General features: G+C 53.7%; 1 protein-coding gene across 9 annotated transcripts; it reads left to right on the plus strand.

Annotated features, from left to right (window-relative positions):
• FCER2 (Fc fragment of IgE receptor II) lies at positions 4,433 to 18,536 on the plus strand. Of its 9 annotated transcripts, none has more exons than XM_021076301.1 (11): positions 4,433 to 4,653; positions 6,410 to 6,518; positions 7,503 to 7,622; positions 7,946 to 7,999; positions 11,664 to 11,726; positions 11,916 to 11,978; positions 12,083 to 12,145; positions 12,239 to 12,328; positions 15,526 to 15,890; positions 16,009 to 16,115; positions 16,440 to 18,528. In XM_021076301.1, the coding sequence occupies exons 2-11, from the start codon at positions 6,497 to 6,499 to the stop codon at positions 16,573 to 16,575; spliced, it is 1,083 nt and encodes a 360-aa protein (XP_020931960.1). In that variant the 5' UTR covers positions 4,433 to 4,653; positions 6,410 to 6,496; the 3' UTR covers positions 16,576 to 18,528. The 9 variants fall into 9 exon arrangements, with proteins under 9 accessions (XP_020931960.1, XP_013842788.1, XP_020931945.1 ...); XM_013987334.2 differs by having other exon boundaries at positions 15,739 to 15,890; positions 16,440 to 16,586; XM_021076286.1 differs by having other exon boundaries at positions 4,438 to 4,653; positions 15,502 to 15,890; positions 16,440 to 18,534.

Here is an 18,688-nt window from a genome sequence, read left to right on the forward strand (position 1 = left end):
CAGCCACAGCAATGCCAGATCCAAGCTGAGTCTACAACCTAAACCACAGCTCATGGCAACACTGGATCCTTAATTGACTGAGCAGGGGCAGGGATCGAACCCAAGTCCTCATGGATACTAGTCAGGTTCATTAGTGCTGAACCACCACGGGAACTCCTGTTTGGGATTTTGTGTTGGGTTTGTGAGCATGGACTGTTTGTATTGTGTCTGTGGTTCAGTTGTGTAGGGACAGTCGGTGTGTGTGTGTGTCTCTGGCTATTTGTGTGACTCTGTGGGGGATGGCATTTTATCACTTCATGTCTCCATGTATCTGCCTGATGGGGGGGGCCCACATCCCTCACCCTAGGGTCACAACAGCTGTCACTCAGGGGCAGTCCCCAGTTCTACAGAATTCCTACTTCCCCACAGTGCTGGGGGCCTGCAAAAGGCCATGAGACCTCTGGACCTTCCTGGGGAGGGGCTGACAGGGCCCCTGGGCTTCCAGGGCCAGGAGTCTAGCGCCCTCTCTGTAGGGGAAACTGAGGCCTGTGGAGTCTGCATAAGTCACAAGGCCAAGGTTAGGGGAGGCTGCAGGGCCACTGGCCCCTCCCTGGGACCTGGGGCCTCTGGGAGAGGATGGTGTGGATTTCCCCTGGCTGTGGGGGGATGGGTATCAGCTCAAGACTGAGGTTGCAAAGCCCCAGGGGACAAACTAGCAGCATAAAACATTTCGGCAAAGAAAATACAGCGGCAGCAGAGTCTGCTCCTCTGGGGTGGCCTACTCCAATGTCCCCTCCCCTCCCCAGATTTCTTTTTTTCTTTTTAGGGCTGTACCCACGGCATATGGAGGTTCCCAGGCTAGGGGTCAAATCAGAGTTGTAGCTGTCGTCCTACGCCACAGCCATAGCAACGCCAGATCCAAGCTGTGTCTGCAACCTACACCACAGCTCACGGCAACTCCAGATCCTTAATCCACTGAGCGAGGCCAGGGATCAAACCCTCATCCTTGTAGATATTAGTCAGGTTCCTAACCCACTGCGCATAATGGGAACTCCCGCATTGATGAATTTTAAGCTTTGTTTTTATGCTGCCACATGGATGAAACTCGAGGGCATAACATGCAATGAAATAAGCCAGACACAGAAAGACAAATGCTGTCTGATTCCACTTATACGAAAGATGAGTCAACTCCATAAAGACAGAAAGTAGGATGGTGGTGGCCAGGGGCTGGGGGAGGGGGAGGAGGAGGAGGAGGGGAGTTAGTGTTGAACGGGGGCGGAGTTTCGGCTGGGGACGATGAAAACATTCTGGGCCGAATGGTGGGGATGGTTGCATAACCATGGACTTAATGCCACTGAAAATGACTAAAATGGTAAATTGTGTGTTAAGTATATTTGCTATGTAGTTAAGACCAAATATCTTTTTTTTTTTTTTTTTTGTCTTTTTGCCATTTCTTGGGCCACTCCCTCAACATATGGAGGTTCCCAGGCTAGGGGTCTAATCGGAGCCATAGCCGCCGGCCCATGCCAGAGCCACAGCAATGCCAGATCCCAGCCCCGCCTGTGACCTACACCACAGCTCACGGCAATGCCGGATCGTTAACCCACTGAGCAAGGCCAGGGATTGAACACGGAACCTCATGGTTCCTAGTTGGATTTGTTAACCACTGTGCCACAACGGGAACTCTAAGACCAAATATCTTTGTCTTCCTTTTTCGTGAGAGCTGGGACTTTGGTTTGCAGAGGCTAGCACACAGTAGGTGCTCCGTGAATGGTTGTTGAGTGAATGAAAGAGGGAAGAAGCAGGGAGTCCCCTGGTGGCTCAGCAGGTTAAAGATCTGCCATTGTCACGGCTGTGTCTCAGGTCACTGATGTGGCGCGGGTTCAATCCCTGGCCTGGGAAATTCTGCACACCTTGGGCACAACCAAAAAAAAAAAAAAGAGGGAAGAAGTGATGTGTTGTCAGCAGATGGAGAGAGTTGGACACAGAGAGGGAAACAGGGGAAGAATGTTGAAGCCTGAAACCAGCACTTTCTCCAACTACAACTCATGTCCCCAAAGCATTTGGGGATGTTTGGAGACGTTTTGGGAAGGGAGTGGAGGAGGTGCTGGGCAACTAGTGATCCGAAGCCAGGGACCTTGCTAACTATCTGACAATGCACAGGACAGTGCCCCACGAGGGCTCACCCTGTCCCAATGTCAGTGGTGCTGAGCAAGAATGAAAAAGCCCAGCTTTAGAGACACCTCTTCCTTGGAAGCCCTTCTGGATTTGACATACAGCCCTCCCCTATCACAACTCACACACCTTTCCCTTCCCCATTCCCTGCCACCCCGTGCCGCCCCCGGAAACACCAGGAAAGATAGGACAGGTCGGGTAAGCTCAGAGCTGTGCCAGAATGGGAATGGGGTCAAGGTCAAGGTCACGAGTTTCCTTCATCGCATCGCGTTTGCCATGAGAACCAGGCCCTGTCCCTGGTGCTGAGGTTCTGCATGTAGCACGGGGGATACAGCTCCTTGTCGCACCAAGGACCTGTTGGGTTGGGGATAGGAGCATCACTGGGGGTGAATCCTGGTCCAGGAGGATCAGGGCTAGGGCTGGACTGGGATCCTGGCTGGGAACTATATATTGTCATTGTTCAAACTCCTACTCATTCCTATTGAGTCCGAATCCAGGACTGGTGATGAGCAAGGCACAGGGATCCCAGCCCTGAAAGAAGAACTGACACCCTCAGATCGCAGCCCACATCCGCATGGTTTCCTGTTTACCCCTTAAAATGGGTTGACGCCACGGAAGGAAAGAGAGAGGGGGCGATCTGTGACAGCACCTTCCCCTGGTCCCCAGAGTGGAAAGGGTGAGATTTTGCCACACTTACACACCCCCAACATCCTCTTGTCTAAATTGAGTCTTGGCAGGGACCCAGCCCCACGCACCAGCGGCTGAGCCCAGGTAGGACACGTCAGACCAGTGGGCACCAGTGTGGACTGCGTCTGGGGCGCCTGGACCTAGAGAGCTGTCAGAAGTTCATAAACACCAGACTCCTTAGCCCCATCCTCTACCTGGAACCCTGTCCTGTGTCTTCCTTGCAGCCCAGTAGGACTTGCTCCCAAACATTCTCTTCCTCCTTCCTGTGTCCTCACCCTGCTCTCCACCCAGACACTCTGGCTGAGACTGGTCATTTTCCATAGCATCTTCTGATCACCCACTCCCGTCTCTCCCATCACCAAGGCCATCTCAGCTCAAATTTACCTGTTTCTCTCCCATCCCATTGCCACTGCCCGGGCCACCTCCTCTGGTCCCTGGGCCAGGGGACAGTCCCCTGCAGTGTCCCCATCCCCACCTGGCCCCCATGAAATTCCCCTAGCATCCCCACCCCCAGGCCTCCTGCTGTTTTGTCCACGGTGACTTCTGTCTGGTGCCCACCTGACAACTCTCTCCTCTGCTTAAAATGTTCCTCCTCTGTCACTCAGCAAACCAAGCAGGGGGTTCAGACCCCCACAACTGGCCCTGATCAAGGTTGAGAGGGACATGTGGGGGCCCAGAATGAACAGCCTCGGCCCACCAGAGTCATTCTTTCAGTGGACAGTGGGTACCGCAGGCTACATGTCCCCATGCTGGGGACACAGTGTGACAAATGAGACAACATGGTGCTTGCTCTCCTGGAGTGCATGGTCTGGGGACATTCTAGCCAGGCCCCTCTCTGTTTGGTGGACAGCCTGGTCTAGTCCTGGTTGGGAGGTGGACAGAAAGGCACAGGTGGGCATCTTCCTGAGGGGCAGAATGTCAAGCCCGGAGTTAGGGAGGCAGCCCATCGAGGGATTTGACATAGGGCATCCTTCCCACCCCTGCCAAGAATCCCTGGAGTTAAGGAGCAGGAGACACGTTTTTGGAAGGAAGAGCAGGGTGCATGCCGTGTCCAGCAGTCCCTGTCAACGAAAGGCTAGGAGTGTGGTGTGGAGGGCCCCAGACTGGGTTCAAATCCTGGCTCTGCTGTTTGGGAGCTGTGTGACCTTGGCAAGTTTCTTAACCTCTCTGTGCTTCACATCCTTCATCCCTAAAGCAGCATTGATGACAAGAGCCTCTACTTCATTGGGTGGTTGGTTGAGAACGTTACACATGTTAATGCATCTAAGACACTAGGATCTGTGCCCAATGCAGGTTGCTGTTAAATTAAACCACATGAGAAAATGGTCAGTATTGACCAGAATGTTATCTTATGTTTCTTTCTTTTTTTCTTCCCTCCCTCCCTTCCTCCTGCCTTATTTTCCTCTCTCTTTCTTTCCTCTCCATCTTCTTCTCCTCCCTTCCCTGCCTCTCTTTCCAACATAATGATTTAGTCACTTTGGTTGGAAGGCTGACTCGCTTGTTTCCAACTCCTCCAGCACTTTAGGAAAGTGGTTCAGTGTCTCTGACGCTCCGTTTGTTCCCCCAAGGGATGGAGATTAGTGTAGCACAGACTTGCCCAGGTCGTGGGGGACATCAGGGGAGGCCATGCATTACGCTTCCCCTGGGTGGCGAGCCCATAATTAGGTCTGTGAAAGTAGAAGCAGCAGGTGAGTCTGCTCTCAGAAGAAAGCATCTCTCTGGGTTCAACACCTCATCGCAGCCTGTGGCCCCTGCTGACCTCTCCAATTGGCCCCAACGGACCAGTAGGACAGCGACACGCTCAAAACTCATGTGAGTGAGCGACGGGTGCTATTGTGTGTCTGTCTTCTGAGTGTGTGACTCACGTGTGTGTGTGTGTGTGTGTGTGTGTGTGTGTCTTGGGGCTGGCAGTAGGAAGTGGACATGGAAGGCTTCCTGGAGGAAGCGACCTTTGGGCAGAGTCGCAAGGGATGTCCAGGAGGAGGTCTGCTTAAGAGGTGGTGGTGGGCAGCGGGTAGGTGTGGACAGAATTAACAGGTGCGCAGGGATGTGGTTTGGGGAAGTGAAACTCTGCCAAAAATGATGGGCTTGGCGGAGGCCCTGGGGGCTGATCATGCAGGGGCCTGGGAAGCCAGGGATGGCTAAAAGCAGGGACAGGGGTCCTTGTGTTAGAGACACAGGCTGGCCTCAGGACTCTGCCACCCTTGTCGTTACCAGCAGACACCCACCTGGAGGCCATGTCCACTGATGATGGAGCTCTAGGTTCCAAGGTCACACATCCTGGGTTCAAGTTCCAGTCCCACCATGATGTGATGTGGACAAATCCCTTAGGCTTTCAGTACCTCAGGTCACCTACTGAGCACCTAGGCTGAGCCAGAACTGTGAATGCCTTATCCTACTGCATGTAGTAGAGTCAGTGCTGTTGCTTACCCTTAGTTTACAGATGCGCAAACTGAGTCTCTCATCCAGGGACAAGTCAGGACTCAGCCCCAGGTCTGGCCAGCTTGACCTTGGACCCAAGGTGACAGCTCTGACCTCCTCCAAGTGGATAGTAAAAAGGATAACAAGTGGCCATTAAACAGAGTCTCAGGAGTTCCTGCTGTGGCACAGTGGGTTAAGAATCAAACAGCAGTGGCTTGGGTCACTGCAGAGGTGTGGGTGGGTTAATGGATCCAGTGTTGCCACAGCTTCAGGGTAGGTCACAGCTGTGGCTCAGGTTCAATTCCTGGCCCAGGAACTTCCATGTGCCGTGCAAATGGTCATTAAAAAAAAAAAAATCAAAGTCTGGCTACCCCCCTAAAGTGACTTGCCCTTAGTCACCTAGCCAGGGGGCCAGCTGGTGGCTCCTAGGCTTGCCTGACCCCAAAGCCCATGCTCTTCAGCACATAGTAGGTGCTTTAGAGACAAGAGACTTGGGCATGTTGACAGAGGAAGAAGCTGAGGGCCGGGTGACAGAGTCTGCAGCTCCCAGCAGGACCTGGCATAGCGTAGATGATGGATAAACATTTGGGATCTGAAGACCCACTGTGTGCAGAACTATGTATGTTTTTCTCTCATTTGCTCATTCCCTGTCTCCCTGAGTTGCGTACTAGCCTTGCTCCCATTTTACAGAGGGGAACACTGAGGTTCAGAAAAGTTGAGTCCTGGGCTGAGCTGCACAGGCAGCAATAGCAACAAGAGCCGACAATATTTTGGGTGGTTCCCATGTCCCAAAATTTGTTCAAAGCACTTTACATGTTCATGTAAAAGTGAACCCTAGGGTGGAGGTATCATTCATCTTGCCATTTTATGGACAAGGACAGTGGTTTTTAAGGTTAAGCCATTTGCTGAGAATGATGGAGTACCTGCCATATACCTTGCATGTGATGGGCTCTGGGGTGCCCACCTCTGGTCTCCGGCCTCTGACCGCCCACACCAGTGTTGTCCCTCAGTTAAGGGTGACACGGACTCCTAGTCGTGAACTAGACAAAAACCAGTGAATAGTCACTGAGCTCCTGGAGTCCCAGGTGCTGTCTGTGCCAGTAACGAGAGCCTGACCTCGAACTCTACAACCCCCTCTTGAACCCAGATTCCAGCTAGAGGCCGTGCCCATCCAGTGGGCTGCCTTGACAGGGGGTGAGCACCCCATCACTCGGCGAATCCAAGCAGCGCTCCCATGGAGGAAAGTTTATACTCAGGTGAGAGAACTCTCTGAAGCGGTCCCTGGCAAAAGCTAGGAAGCTAAGTTCCTAGCTTCCATTGAAGAAAGGAGAAGGGTTCCTGGGTCCCTGTGTGGGAAGAGAAGTCAATTTCTAGCACAGCCCAGCCTGGGAGGAGGGGTGAGCCCTGACTGGGCTTCCCAGGCACAGAGCCAGGCAGGCAAAGGAAGCTGTGGGCCCCTCCCTTCCCTGACTCAACACACTTATGACAAAAAACCCGGGCGTTCAGAGCCTGGTAGAGAGAAGACCACGTGAAGGGGACTCAGAGCGAGTGGAATTCAACACGATGACTCCTCACAGCCAGGCTGAGGGGAGGGGACCCGGGCCCGCAGTGAGACATCAAGGCAGAGCTTCGAGGGGGGTCCAGGAGCCAGGTGAGGGGAAGAGCTTGGAAATGGGGAAGAAGGGAGACTCGGTGTCTGGTGTTTAGGATTGAGCTTAGCCCGGGTGAGGGCTGGGGGTCAGGAGGGAAAGAGGCCCCAGTGTTCCTGAGCTGAGGCTGCAGAAACCACCTTGGGTGGGATGGAGTTAAGGGAATCCATACAAGAGAGGAGGGGCAAAGGTGAGAGCTGGGTGGGGGCGGCCACCTGAAGAAAGAGCCCATGGAGGAGGAGATATCAGCTCCTGGCCCCGGACCTGTCTCTGGACAGTGACCTGGCTCCAAGTCAGGCTCTCTGGCCACTGGAGTGTGGTCAGAAGGAGCGGCTGACATTGGGCTGGACTGGCAGAGGGACAGATCCAGAGATGCACAGATGCACAGATGGACAGACAGAGGTTGGTGGGAGGGGAGGCATTGCTGATGGACATGAAAGCAGCATGTGGGGAAAGGGTTCAGAGGAGGCTGGGGGTCCACTGAGACCCTCTGCTTCAGTGCGGGCTCTGGATATGCTCCTAGGACTCTGGGGCATGCGGTGATGGGAAGCCTAGCCTTACCCTGTGCCCCCGACCCTATTCCCCCGGCAGAATTCTCAAAATTTCCCAGAAGGCGGCGGCGGTGCTGCAGGAGGGGAATGCAGCTGGCACTGGTGGGGCTGATGATCGCAGCTCTGTGGGCTGGGCTGCTGACTCTGCTTCTCCTATGGCGTGAGGACACCCCCAGCCCCATATGGCCTCTCTCTTGTGTTCCCTCTCAGACCCCCACTCTCTGATCCTGGGGAGCCCAACATACCTCTCAGAGCCTAGTTTCCCCATCGTGTCTCCCATGTATCCCCACCAGCCCCTTTCCCTGCCCCTCCCACCCACCCCCAAGAGGCCCCTGCCCTTGCCCAGCACCCCAGGACCCCCTGCTTTCAATACCACCCACATGGTGCACCCAAAGCCTCCATCTCCAGCAGGCAGGTGGGGTGTGGATGGATGGGGGGCCCCTGAAATGTCCTTCCTCTCCCCTCCTCTCCTCTCCTCCCCAGATTGGGACACTGTACGCAATCTGAAACAGCTGGAAGAGGCCGCTGCCCTGAACGGTATGGGGGGGGGGGTTCTTTTCCTGCTTCTTGACTGCTGTGCAATGTGGGAGAAGGTCTGGGCTCCAGAGTCCCACCCCCGCCCCAGGAACTGAGGGTCAGTCTGTGCCCCTCTGGTGAAAACCCACAGATGCTTGGAGGACAGGCTCCGAGAAGTGCCAGATGGAATATTATGTCACTGTCCGTGCCTCACCTTCCTCACCTGTAAAATGGGCATCCTTTTAGGGCTCAGAGGCAGAAACCAGCTAAGACTTTCGAAATGCTCAGAATGGAGTCCAGTGAGCTTTCGAGAAATGCCTACCACTTTTTCAGTTCATTCTGGGTGGGGGAAGGGTACACCTGTTCATTCGATTCTTGCCGGCACTTTCCTGAGTACTGGCAGACCTCGGAGATACTGTAGGTTTGGTTCCAGGAAAGAGCAAATATAATGATAAAGCAAGTCACATGCATATTTTGGTTTCCCAAGAACATATAAAAGTTGTATTTACCCTATAATGTGATCTCTTAAGTGTGCAATACCATTATGTCTAAAAAAAGTGCACACACCTTAATGTAAAAATATATTCTTTCTAAAAAATGCTAATCATCACCTGAGCCTTCAGTGAGTCATAATCTTGGCTGGTGGAGGGTCATGGCATGTAGAAATTCCCGAGCCAGGGACCGAACCCACGGCAGTGACCTAAGCTGCTGCAGGGACAATGTGGGGTCCTTAACCAGCTGCCCCACTAGGGAACTCCAACAGACTCTTCGTTTTATGTACAATTTCTCTGTAGCAGGTGCTGCTGTTCCATAGCATTTTCTCCACAGCAGAACTTCTTTCACAATTGGAGTCAATCCTCTCAAACCCTCTGCTGCTTTATTAACTAAGTTTGTGTACTATCCTGAATACTTTGTTGTCATTTCAACAGTCTCCAAAGCTTCTTCTCTGGGAGTCGTTCCCATATCCAGAAACCACTCTCTCTACTCATCCATAACAAGCAACCCCTCATCTGCTAAGTTTTATCCTGACAGGGCAGCAGTTCAATCCCATCTTTGGGCTTCTCTTCTAATTCTAGCTCTCTTGCTCTTTCCACTGCATCTGCAGTTCCTCCTTCACCAAAGTCTTGAGCCCCTGAAAGTCATCCAGGAGGGTTGGAACAGACTTCTTCCAAATTCCTGTTACTGTTGCTATCTTGACTTCTTCCCATGAATCACAAATATTCCTAATGGCATCCAGGATGGTGAATCTTTTCTGGAAGGTTTTCAGTTGACTTTGCCCAGATCCATCAGTGGAATCACTGTCTATGGCAGCTATCACCTTACAAATGTATTGCTTAAATCATACATAAGACCTGAAAGTTGAAATGATTCCTTGATCCATGGGCTGCAGAATGGATGCTATGCAGCAGGCAGGAAAATAACATGAATCTCGTTGTCCATCTCGACCAGAGCTCTTGGGTGACCAGGTGCTTTGTCAATGAGCAGTAGTATTTTGAAAGGAATCTTTTTTTTTTTTTTTTCTGAGCAGTAGGTCTCAACAGGGGGCTCAAAACTTTCAGTTAACCGTGCTGTCAACAGATGTGCTGTCATCCAGGCTCTGTTGTTCCATTTATAGAGCATGGGCAGAGTAGATTCAGCATAGTTATTAATGGCCCCAGGATTTTCAGAACAGTAAATGAGCACCGGCTTCAACTGAAAGTCACCAGCTGCATCAGCCCTAACAAGAGAGTCAGCCTGTCCTTTGAGGCTTGGAAGCCAGGTGTTGACTTCTCCTCTCAGGCTGTGAAAGTCCTGCATGGCACCCTCTTCCAACAACAGAAGGCTCTTTCATCTTTACTGAAACTCTGTTTAGTGGAGCCACCTTCATGGATGCTCTGAGCTGGATCTTCTGGGTAACCTGCTACAGCTCCCACACCAGCCTTCACTGCTTTCCCCTGCTCTCTTCTCCTAGGGAGACGGCTTCCTTCCTTCAACTTCATGATCCAGCCTCTGTCAGCTTCTCACTTTGCTTCTGCAGCTTCCTGACCTCTCTCAGCCTTCTGAGAACTGGAGGGAGCTAGCCTGGCTCTGGATGAGGCTTTGGCTTCATGGAATGTTGTGGCTGGTTTGATCTTCTATCCAGGCCATGAAAGCTTTCTCTATATTAGCAGCGAGGCTTTTCACTTCTTTTTCATTCAAGTCTTTACCAGAGCAGCATTCTTTTTAAAAAAGTTTTAAAGTAGAGTTGATTTAGAATGTTGTGTCAATTTCTGCTCTACAGCAAAGCGACCCAGTCATACATATAGATACATTCTTTTTCTCATATTATTTTCCATCATGATCTATCATAAGAGATTGGATACAGTTCCCTGGCACAGGAGGCTTAGCTTTTGATCTCTCTTGGCTTTGGATCTGTGCCCCTCACTAAGCTTCATCGTTTCTTAGCTTTTGATTTCGAAGTCACTGTAGGGCTTTTTTTTTTTTTTTTTTTTTTTTTTTTGTCTTTTTGCCATTTCTTGGGCTGATCCCGTAGCATGTGGAAGTTCCCAGGCTAGGGGTCCAATCGGAGCTGTAGCTGCCGGCCTCCGCTAGAGCCGCAGCAACGCCAGATCCAAGCTGCGTCTGCAACCTACACCATAGATCACAGCAACACCGGATCCTTAACCCACTGAGCAAGGCCAGGGATCGAACCCAAAACCTCATGGTTCCTAGTCGGATTCGTTAACCACTGTGCCACAATGGGAAATCCTGTAGGGCTATTTATTGATTGAATTTCAATATTGTTGTGTCTCAGGGAATAGGGAGGCCCAAGGAGAGGGAGAGAGATGGGGGAAAGGGTGGTTGGTGGAGCAGTCAGGACACATTTATGGATTAAGTTCACCATCGTATGTGAGTGTGGTTCATGGTGCCCTGAAGCGATACCAGACTAACATCAAAGATCACTGACCACAGGGAGTTCCCGTCGTGGCGCAGTGGTTAACGAATCTGACTAGGAGCCATGAGGTTGCGGGTTCAGTCCCTGCCCTTGCTCAGTGGGTTAACGATCTGGCGTTGCCATGAGCTGTGGTGTAGGTTGCAGATGCAGCTCGGATCCCAAGTTGCTGTGGCTCTGGCGTAGGCCGGGGGCTACAGCTCTGATTGGACCCCTAGCCTGGGAACCTCCATATGCCGTGAGAGCGGCCCAAAGAAATAGCAAAAGACAAAAAAAAAAAAAAAAAGATCACTGACCACAGATTAACAACTATAATCTTAATGAAGTTTGAAATATTGCGAAAATTACCAAAATGTGACCCGGAGACACAAAGTGACCAGATGCTGTTGGAAAAATCGTGCTGGTAGAACAGCAAGCCGCAGACCTTTGACTTGCAAAAAGAAGTGATTATCTGCAAACCCAAATAAAACGAGGTCTGGGAGTTCCCTGGTAGCCTAGTGGTTTAAGGATCTGGTGTTGTCACGGCTGTGGCTTGTGTTTGATCCCTGGCCCGGGAAATTCCATATGCCGCAGACACAGCTAACCACCGCCCCCCGCCCCTGCCCCCCACAAAAAACAAGGTCTGCCTTTACTTGTGACCTCAGCCACTGTGACTATGTGACTAGGGGTGGGGGGTGGTATGTGATGGGGGGGTCCCTGTACTTGGGCCTGGGATGGGGGCCTTTGAGGACCTTCCTGGCTCTTGGGTATGCGTCTTCTCTCCCACTGCCCCAGTTTCTCAGGTGTCCAAGGACTTGGAAAGACACAAGGGTGATCAGATGGCCCAGAAATCCCAGGGTGAGTGAGCTGAGCTCGGGGTCTAGGGAGAGGAGGTGGGAGGGGGGATGGATGGATGAGTGGACACAGGGCTCTGGAATTGCAAAATGGGCAGGTGACCCTAAAGACTGAGGCGGGGTGGGGGTGGGGGGCTCTGTGGGAGTGGGTCTGAGAATTTGCTTACCACCAAGTCCCCTCCCCTACAATCAGCTGCCCAGATGTTGCAGGACATGGCAAGAATCCAAGCTGAACAGAAGAGAATGGTATCTCAAGGTGAGAGATGGAGGCCAGGGAAGGGGGCCTGGGTCCTAGAGCCGTGGGCTGAGGGCGTATCTTAGCATCATCCCTGACACCAGCCCCACCCCTACCTCCATCAGAGTCCGAGCTTTTCCGGAACCTGGATGGTCTTCGAGCAGACCTGAGCAACTTGAAGTCCTACAGTGAGCCTTGGGAGGGGCATGGGGGTAGGGGGGCAGGGAGGTATGTCTAACCCTTTGTCTCTGACCCCTGCCCTTTCCCCCCAACCACCCAAGGCTTGAATGAGAGGCACAGGGCCTTGCATTCACTGGGAAGACTCCAGGAGGAGGTGGAGAAGCTGTGGCTGGAGCTACACGAGTCCAACGGTGAGCGTGCACGTCTGTGCCCATGAGCTTGATGATGCATGTGACAACCCTGGGCGGGGGGTGGCAGTGTGTGTTCCAATGTGCAGTCCAGGTGCGTATGTGACAGTGGATGGTGCATGTTTATGTGTGTGGCAGGGCTGATGGAGATCACCCTAGAAAGCCCTTTCTGATTCCAACAGCTCCCCTCTTCCGACCTGGAGGGGGCGCCCACAATTTTTTTCCCCACCTTTGGGAAAAGCTGACCCACATTTATCATCTCTGGGTCCCCTTTACTGATCTCTCTTCTGCCTGATTTGTCACTGCTAGAGGAGGGCCGTGGGTAGGATGCCCTCGGCCACATGGGACCCAAAGGGTTGTTTGATCCCACCAGTGGCGGTGGGGGTGGGGGGGGGGTGGGGGGTGTCACTTCTGTAGCAGTGGAGACAAGGAGAACCTCGGTGTCTTCCCCAGGGCTGGTAGTGATGGAGGCAGTGCTGGCACTTCTGAGGGGCGCGGGGATGGGCCAGCAGGCCAGCAGGCTGCAGAAAGAACAGAAATTCAATCACCGTGCCTTCAACCTGGAGGGGAACCTGGGTGTTACTGCCTGAAGTCCCCACCCCCTGACCCCTATGGCACCCTTGATTTTTGGCCTTCCACCTCTGGGAAGCCCCAGCTGGGTCACAGAAGGGGAAGGATCTCTGCTTGGTCTGGAGGAGTGCTGTCCCCTGGGACATGGTGCGGCTGTGGGAATCCCAGCAAGAAACCCCCGCTGCGCTCCTCCCCGGGGAGCAGGGGAGAAGGGCCTCTGGATCTCACGCTAATGGATTCCCTCCTAATTCCTTGAGTCCCTCCCGCAAAGTCTGGTCCTGCGGTCTGGGATCTGAGCCCAGCTCAGCTGCTCTTCGGGGTGACCGAGTGACACAGAGCCAGGACACCAGCCCCGAAGTTTTCTTTTTCTTTTTTCTTTTCTTTTCTTTTTAGGGCCATAGCTGCCCAAGTTCCTGGGCCAGGGGTTGAATGGGAGCCTGCATCCTCACGGACACCATGTCGTATTCTTAACCCACTGAGCCACAACAGGAACTCCCCCAAAGTTTTCCTGAAAGGACCAGAGATGCTGTCTTCAGGTTTTATCATTGCTCCCTGCAGAGGGCTGCCTACTGGTTACTGTTGTTCCCCAGGGTTTCTCAAACTGATGTGGACCCCAGACCCCTTAGAAAATTTCCACCAGGAGTTCCTGTTATGGCTCAGCAGTTACAAACTCAACTAGTATCCATGAGGATGTAGGTTCGGGTCCTGGCTTCGCTCAGTGGGTTAAAGATCTGGTGTTGCTGTGAGCTGTAGTGTAGGTCATAGATGCAGCTCAGATCCTGCATTGCTGTGGCTGTGGTACAGGCCAGCAGCTGCAGCTCCAGTTCCACCCCTGGCCTGGGAACTTCGATGTGCCATGGAGGTGTGGCCTTGAAAAAGCAAAGCAAAAACAAACAAAGAAACAAAAATCACACACAAAAAGAAGAAAGAAAAGAAAAATTCAGAGTTCCCATCGTGGTGCAGTGGTTAACGAATCCAGCTAGGAACCATGAGGGTGCAGGTTCGATCCCTGGCCTTGCTCAGTGGGTTAAGGATCTGGCGTTGCCATGAGCTGTGGTGTAGGTTGCAGATGCAGCTCGGATCCCGCGTTGCTGTGGCTGTGGCGTAGGCCGGCAACTATAGCTCTGATTTGACCCCTAGCCTGGGAACCTCCATATGCTGTGGGAGCGGCCCAAAGAAATAGCAAAAAGACAAAAAAAAAAGAAAAGAAAAGAAAAGAAAAATTCCACCAAAGCTATGGAGCCCTCCATGAACATCACTCTAAGAAAATCTATTCCTGGAGTTCCCGTCATGGCGCAGTGGTTAACGAATCCGACTAGGAACCACGAGGTTGGGGGTTCGGTCCCTGCCCTTGCTCAGTGGGTTAACGATCTGGCGTTGCCGTGAGCTGTGGTGTAGGTTGCAGACGTGGCTCGGATCCCGCGTTGCCGTGGCTCTGGCGTAGGCCGGTGGCTACAGCTCCGATTCAACCCCTAGCCTGGGAACCTCCATATGCCACGGGAGCGGCCCAAGAAATAGCAACAACAACAAAAGACAAAAGACAAAAGACAAAAAAAAAAAATCTATTCCTGAGTTCCCTGGTGGTCTAGTGGTTAGGATTCAGGTGCTTTCACTGCTGCTGTCTAGATGAACTCTGGTCTGGGAACTGAGGTCCCACATTAAGCCACTGCATGCCATGGCCAAAAAAAGAGAGAGAGAGAGAGAGAGAGAGAGAGAGGGGAAAAATTATTTATTTATTTATTTTTGTCTTTCTGTCTTTTCTTGGGCCACACCCATGGCATGTGGAGGTTCCCAGGCTAGGGGTCCAATCAAAGCTGTAGCCGCCGGTCTACACCAGAGCCACAGCAACACCAGATCTGAACTACACCTGCGACCCACACCACAGCCCACAGCAATGCCGGATCCTTAACCCACTGAGCGAGGCTAGGAATCAAACCCGCAGCCCCATGGTTCCCAGATGGATTCATTAACCCCTGAGCCACGATGGGAACTCCAAGAAAATTTATTTTAAATCACAGTCCAGAAACAGTGGTTTTAACCTCCCACCTGGGAGTGCTGGTGGTGGTGACGGTGCCTGAGGCTTGTTACCTCATGGGTAGGGGCAGGGGGAGAAAAGACCAAGGTGGTCCCAGATCGAGGCCATCAGGACCCAGTCCTCCAATCTTCTCCCACACCCTCACCCAGGCTCCCCTGACCAACTAGAAGAAAAGCATCTCAATTTCCTGGAAAGTGGCCCAGAGTGGTAGTTTTGGGGGTGCTGGCAGCGACGGTGGCCAGGGCTATTATTGGGGCAGGGGGGCTGTTAGTGAAGATAGTAATGGAGAAAGTGATGCCGGCGGTCTTGACCTCAGCATTGCCATCGGCACTAGTGACGAAGACGTGGCAGGGCTGGTGTCGGTAAAGGTGGCGTTGGCCGTGGTGTTGGTGGTGGAGAGAGGCGGCTGGCCACCGTGGGTACCTGCGGTGATGATGCTGATGGTCAAGGTGCTGCTACCGTGGGGTGTTTGTGCTAATGGTGTCCAAGCTTGAGATGCCCCTGCAGGGGAGCTGGTTCTATGACAGCGTCTGAGCTCCAGGGAAAAAGGCAACCTGTGACTCTCTGTTAGGCTCTGGGATGGATCTGCTTTCAGCCCAGACCCTGGAAGAGAGGCTGAAACCCACCTTGCCCATTGTACCCATGGCACCCACCACGGCACCCACCACGGTGCCCACCACGGTCCCTACCACGACGTCCACCATGGTGCCCACCACGATCCCCACCACGATGTCCACCACGGTGCCCACCACGATGTCCACCACGGTGCCCACCACAGCTGACCCCCTCAGCCTCTCCTCCACCCCAGGCTCCGTGTGCAACACATGCCCTGAGGAGTGGGTCCATTTCCAAAGGAAATGCTACTACTTTGGTGAGACGGCCAAGAAATGGATCCAAGCCAAGTACGCCTGCAGCAGTCTGCAAGGGCGGCTGGTCAGCATCCACAGCCAGGAGGAACAGGTGGGCCCGGATTCCCTGGGGGAGGAGGTAGATCCCCACCCTGACCTCCTGTGTGGTGGTGATGAGTGAGGGACCCAGGCACACTTCCCCAGCCCTCCATCCCTGTCCTGCTCCCCAGGACTTCCTGACCAAACACGCTCACATAAGGGGCTCCTGGATTGGTCTTCGGGACCTGGACATCGAGGGGGAGTTCATCTGGATGGATGAGAAGCCCCTGGACTATAGGTGAAGGGGGGGCATGTAGAGGAGGGGGCCTCTTGGGGGGACCTCTCTGTGATGAGAGGGGAGGGTATTTGGGGGCATGTACTCCCAAGCCTGGTCTTGGGGAGCTTCTGGATTGCAACCCAGGGAGATGGTCAGGGCTTGGATTCGGGCTCAGACTAGGAGTGGGGGAGGCGGGAAGGGTGTCTCTGGGCCGCAGGGAGTCGGGGTGGGAATCCAGGGATGGGGTGGGGAGGAGGGCCCAGACTTGGAGAGGTATGTCAAGGCCAAAGATGGTGGGGGCCCTTCCTCTTCCCCATCTGCTGACCTGAAGCCCTCCCGCTCCAGCAACTGGCAGCCCGGGGAACCCAACGACGCGGGCCAGGGAGAGCACTGCGTGATGATGCAGGCCTCGGGGCAGTGGAACGACGCCTTCTGCGGCAGTTATCTAGACTGGGTGTGCGAACGGCTGGCCACTTGCTGAGCATCTGTTCAGCGCCTCGGCCCTGATTCCCCTGGGATGTTTTCCACAGATCCTGACAGGACTCTGCCCACCTAAAAGCTACACCCCTCTGCCACTCCCCAAGCTCAAATATGGGAATATCCGGACCCTAAGAACCCCCAGTCATGGCCTGGATGCCTCTTTTGTGGCCAAAGTGTCCCCATGATGTCTCTTCCAGCCCAAACGGTAGAAGCTGGCTGGTCCCCCAGGTCCCACCAACATCCCAGAGGGCCTGGCCCTTGCTCCTCAGCCCGAATGGTCATCACTTCCCTGTCCTCCGTTGCTTGGAGTTCCCACTTTGAGAACCCCCTGCCTGTGAGCTGGAGGCTACAAGCCCCCTTCCCTCAGGGGTGCAGCCCCTGGCAGCCCCACCCTCCAAGGAGCAGCTGATAACCCCCTCAGACCCCAGCATCCTTCCTCTGCCTCCACTCTCCATCTCCTGATGCAGCCCCTGTGTCCTGGCATCAAAGGACAGAGATCCCCGGCTCAGGCAGCTGGGCACCACCATCCTGACCTTCATGAATATCACGGGGTAGCAACAGCCCCTCAAGCTGGCTGGCTCTGGTCCCCAGGCATAGAATGTGGGAGCCAGGAATTTCAGAACCTGGTCCCTGAGGCCACCTCTGAGTCCTGGAACTGAAGTGGCATTTCTACCTCCCTGATTTTTTTTTTTCCCTACTTCATTACCAGAAGCATTTGCTAGGGCCTGGAGATGAGGACTCTGGGATCCGGGGAGGCCAAGAACACCCCTAGACCCCCAGGAATATTGTAGGGCCAGGCAGTGGGACCACCCTGAATCTAGGTCCCCACCCAGAGCAAGGCCCAGTGCATAGAATGCTGGAGAGGCTGCTGGGGAGGTGGCCAGGTCACCTGGCAGTCGGTTCAGGTTCTGAGCTGCCAGCCCCACCCCCTCTCAGGCAGCACTAGCCCCAGCCCCAGGCTTGGCCGGGGTCAGCCCCCCACCCCTGGGAGGCTGTGGATGGAGGCAGACCGGGATCTCAGGATACCCTGGTTAAATGCCTTGCTGCCACCTCACCCCCAGTCCCTGGCCTAGAAAAGGAAGAGCCAGACATCCCGTAATACTTGGTCCCCTTTGAGAAAGAGGAGTCCATGAGGAGGCACCCAAGCTGGACCACCTAGGACCTGGGAGTCAAGGATCGGGCCAAACACCAGCCAGGTGGGGGAGGGAGGGAGGAGGTCACCTTGGGGCTCAGAATGGGCAGAGACAGAGATGGTCCTTGGAGCAAAACTTGCTCTCTCCTCCCCACCCCACCCCCAAATTTCTGTCTCCTCCAGACCCTCGGAACTCCAGGCCAGCCACAGCTGCCTACCTGAGCTCTCCTTGTGGGAACTCACACTCCAGCCTCCCAGTGGCCCAGGCCACACTGGGCCACCCTTGCCACTCTTCCTCTCACCACCTGCCTCCTCCAAACCCATCAGAAAAGGCCATGGGCTCAGGCAGTCAAGCCACATTCAAAACCCATGTACTTTCCACCCTCTCCTGCTACAGCCTTGGTGCAGCCCCCATCCTCGCTGGCTCAAGTCTCCATCTTCACTGCCCCCAACCCCCCAAAATTTTCCTTCCAGCTCAAAGAAAAAGCCAAAAGTCCTACAGGTCCTTTTTGATCATGTGAACCCCTCACACGTGCCATACCTCCCCAATTTCAACCACACTAGCCTCCTCACTGTCCTTTCAACATGTAGGCTCACTCCTGCCACAGGGCCTTTGCACATGCTGCCTCCCCTGTTAGCTCCTCGCCCCCATTTAAAATGACACCTCCTGACTCCCAATCCCTTATATCCTGGCTGTACTTCTTCACTGCAGCATCTTGTCCTTTCAGTAGAATGTCTATTTCAGGAGGGCAAGGGCCTTTGTTTTGTTCTCAGCTGTGTCCCCAGAGCCTGGCACATAATAGGCGCTCAATAAATATCTGTCAAATTAACTGTGTGATCTTCTCTTGGAACCTGCTTCAGGGCCTGTGAAACGAGGGGTGCTACGTGCCTGGTTCACCAAGGGCTGGTGCTGGGTTCATCCTCCTCATGCCTCCCCTACCCACCTGGGGGCTTTGGTCCCAAGCATCCTAAGTCAGAGCTG

The sequence above is a fragment of the Sus scrofa genome, chromosome 2 (genome assembly GCF_000003025.6).
Source record: "Sus scrofa isolate TJ Tabasco breed Duroc chromosome 2, Sscrofa11.1, whole genome shotgun sequence".
In the NCBI taxonomy this organism is placed as follows: domain Eukaryota; kingdom Metazoa; phylum Chordata; class Mammalia; order Artiodactyla; family Suidae; genus Sus; species Sus scrofa.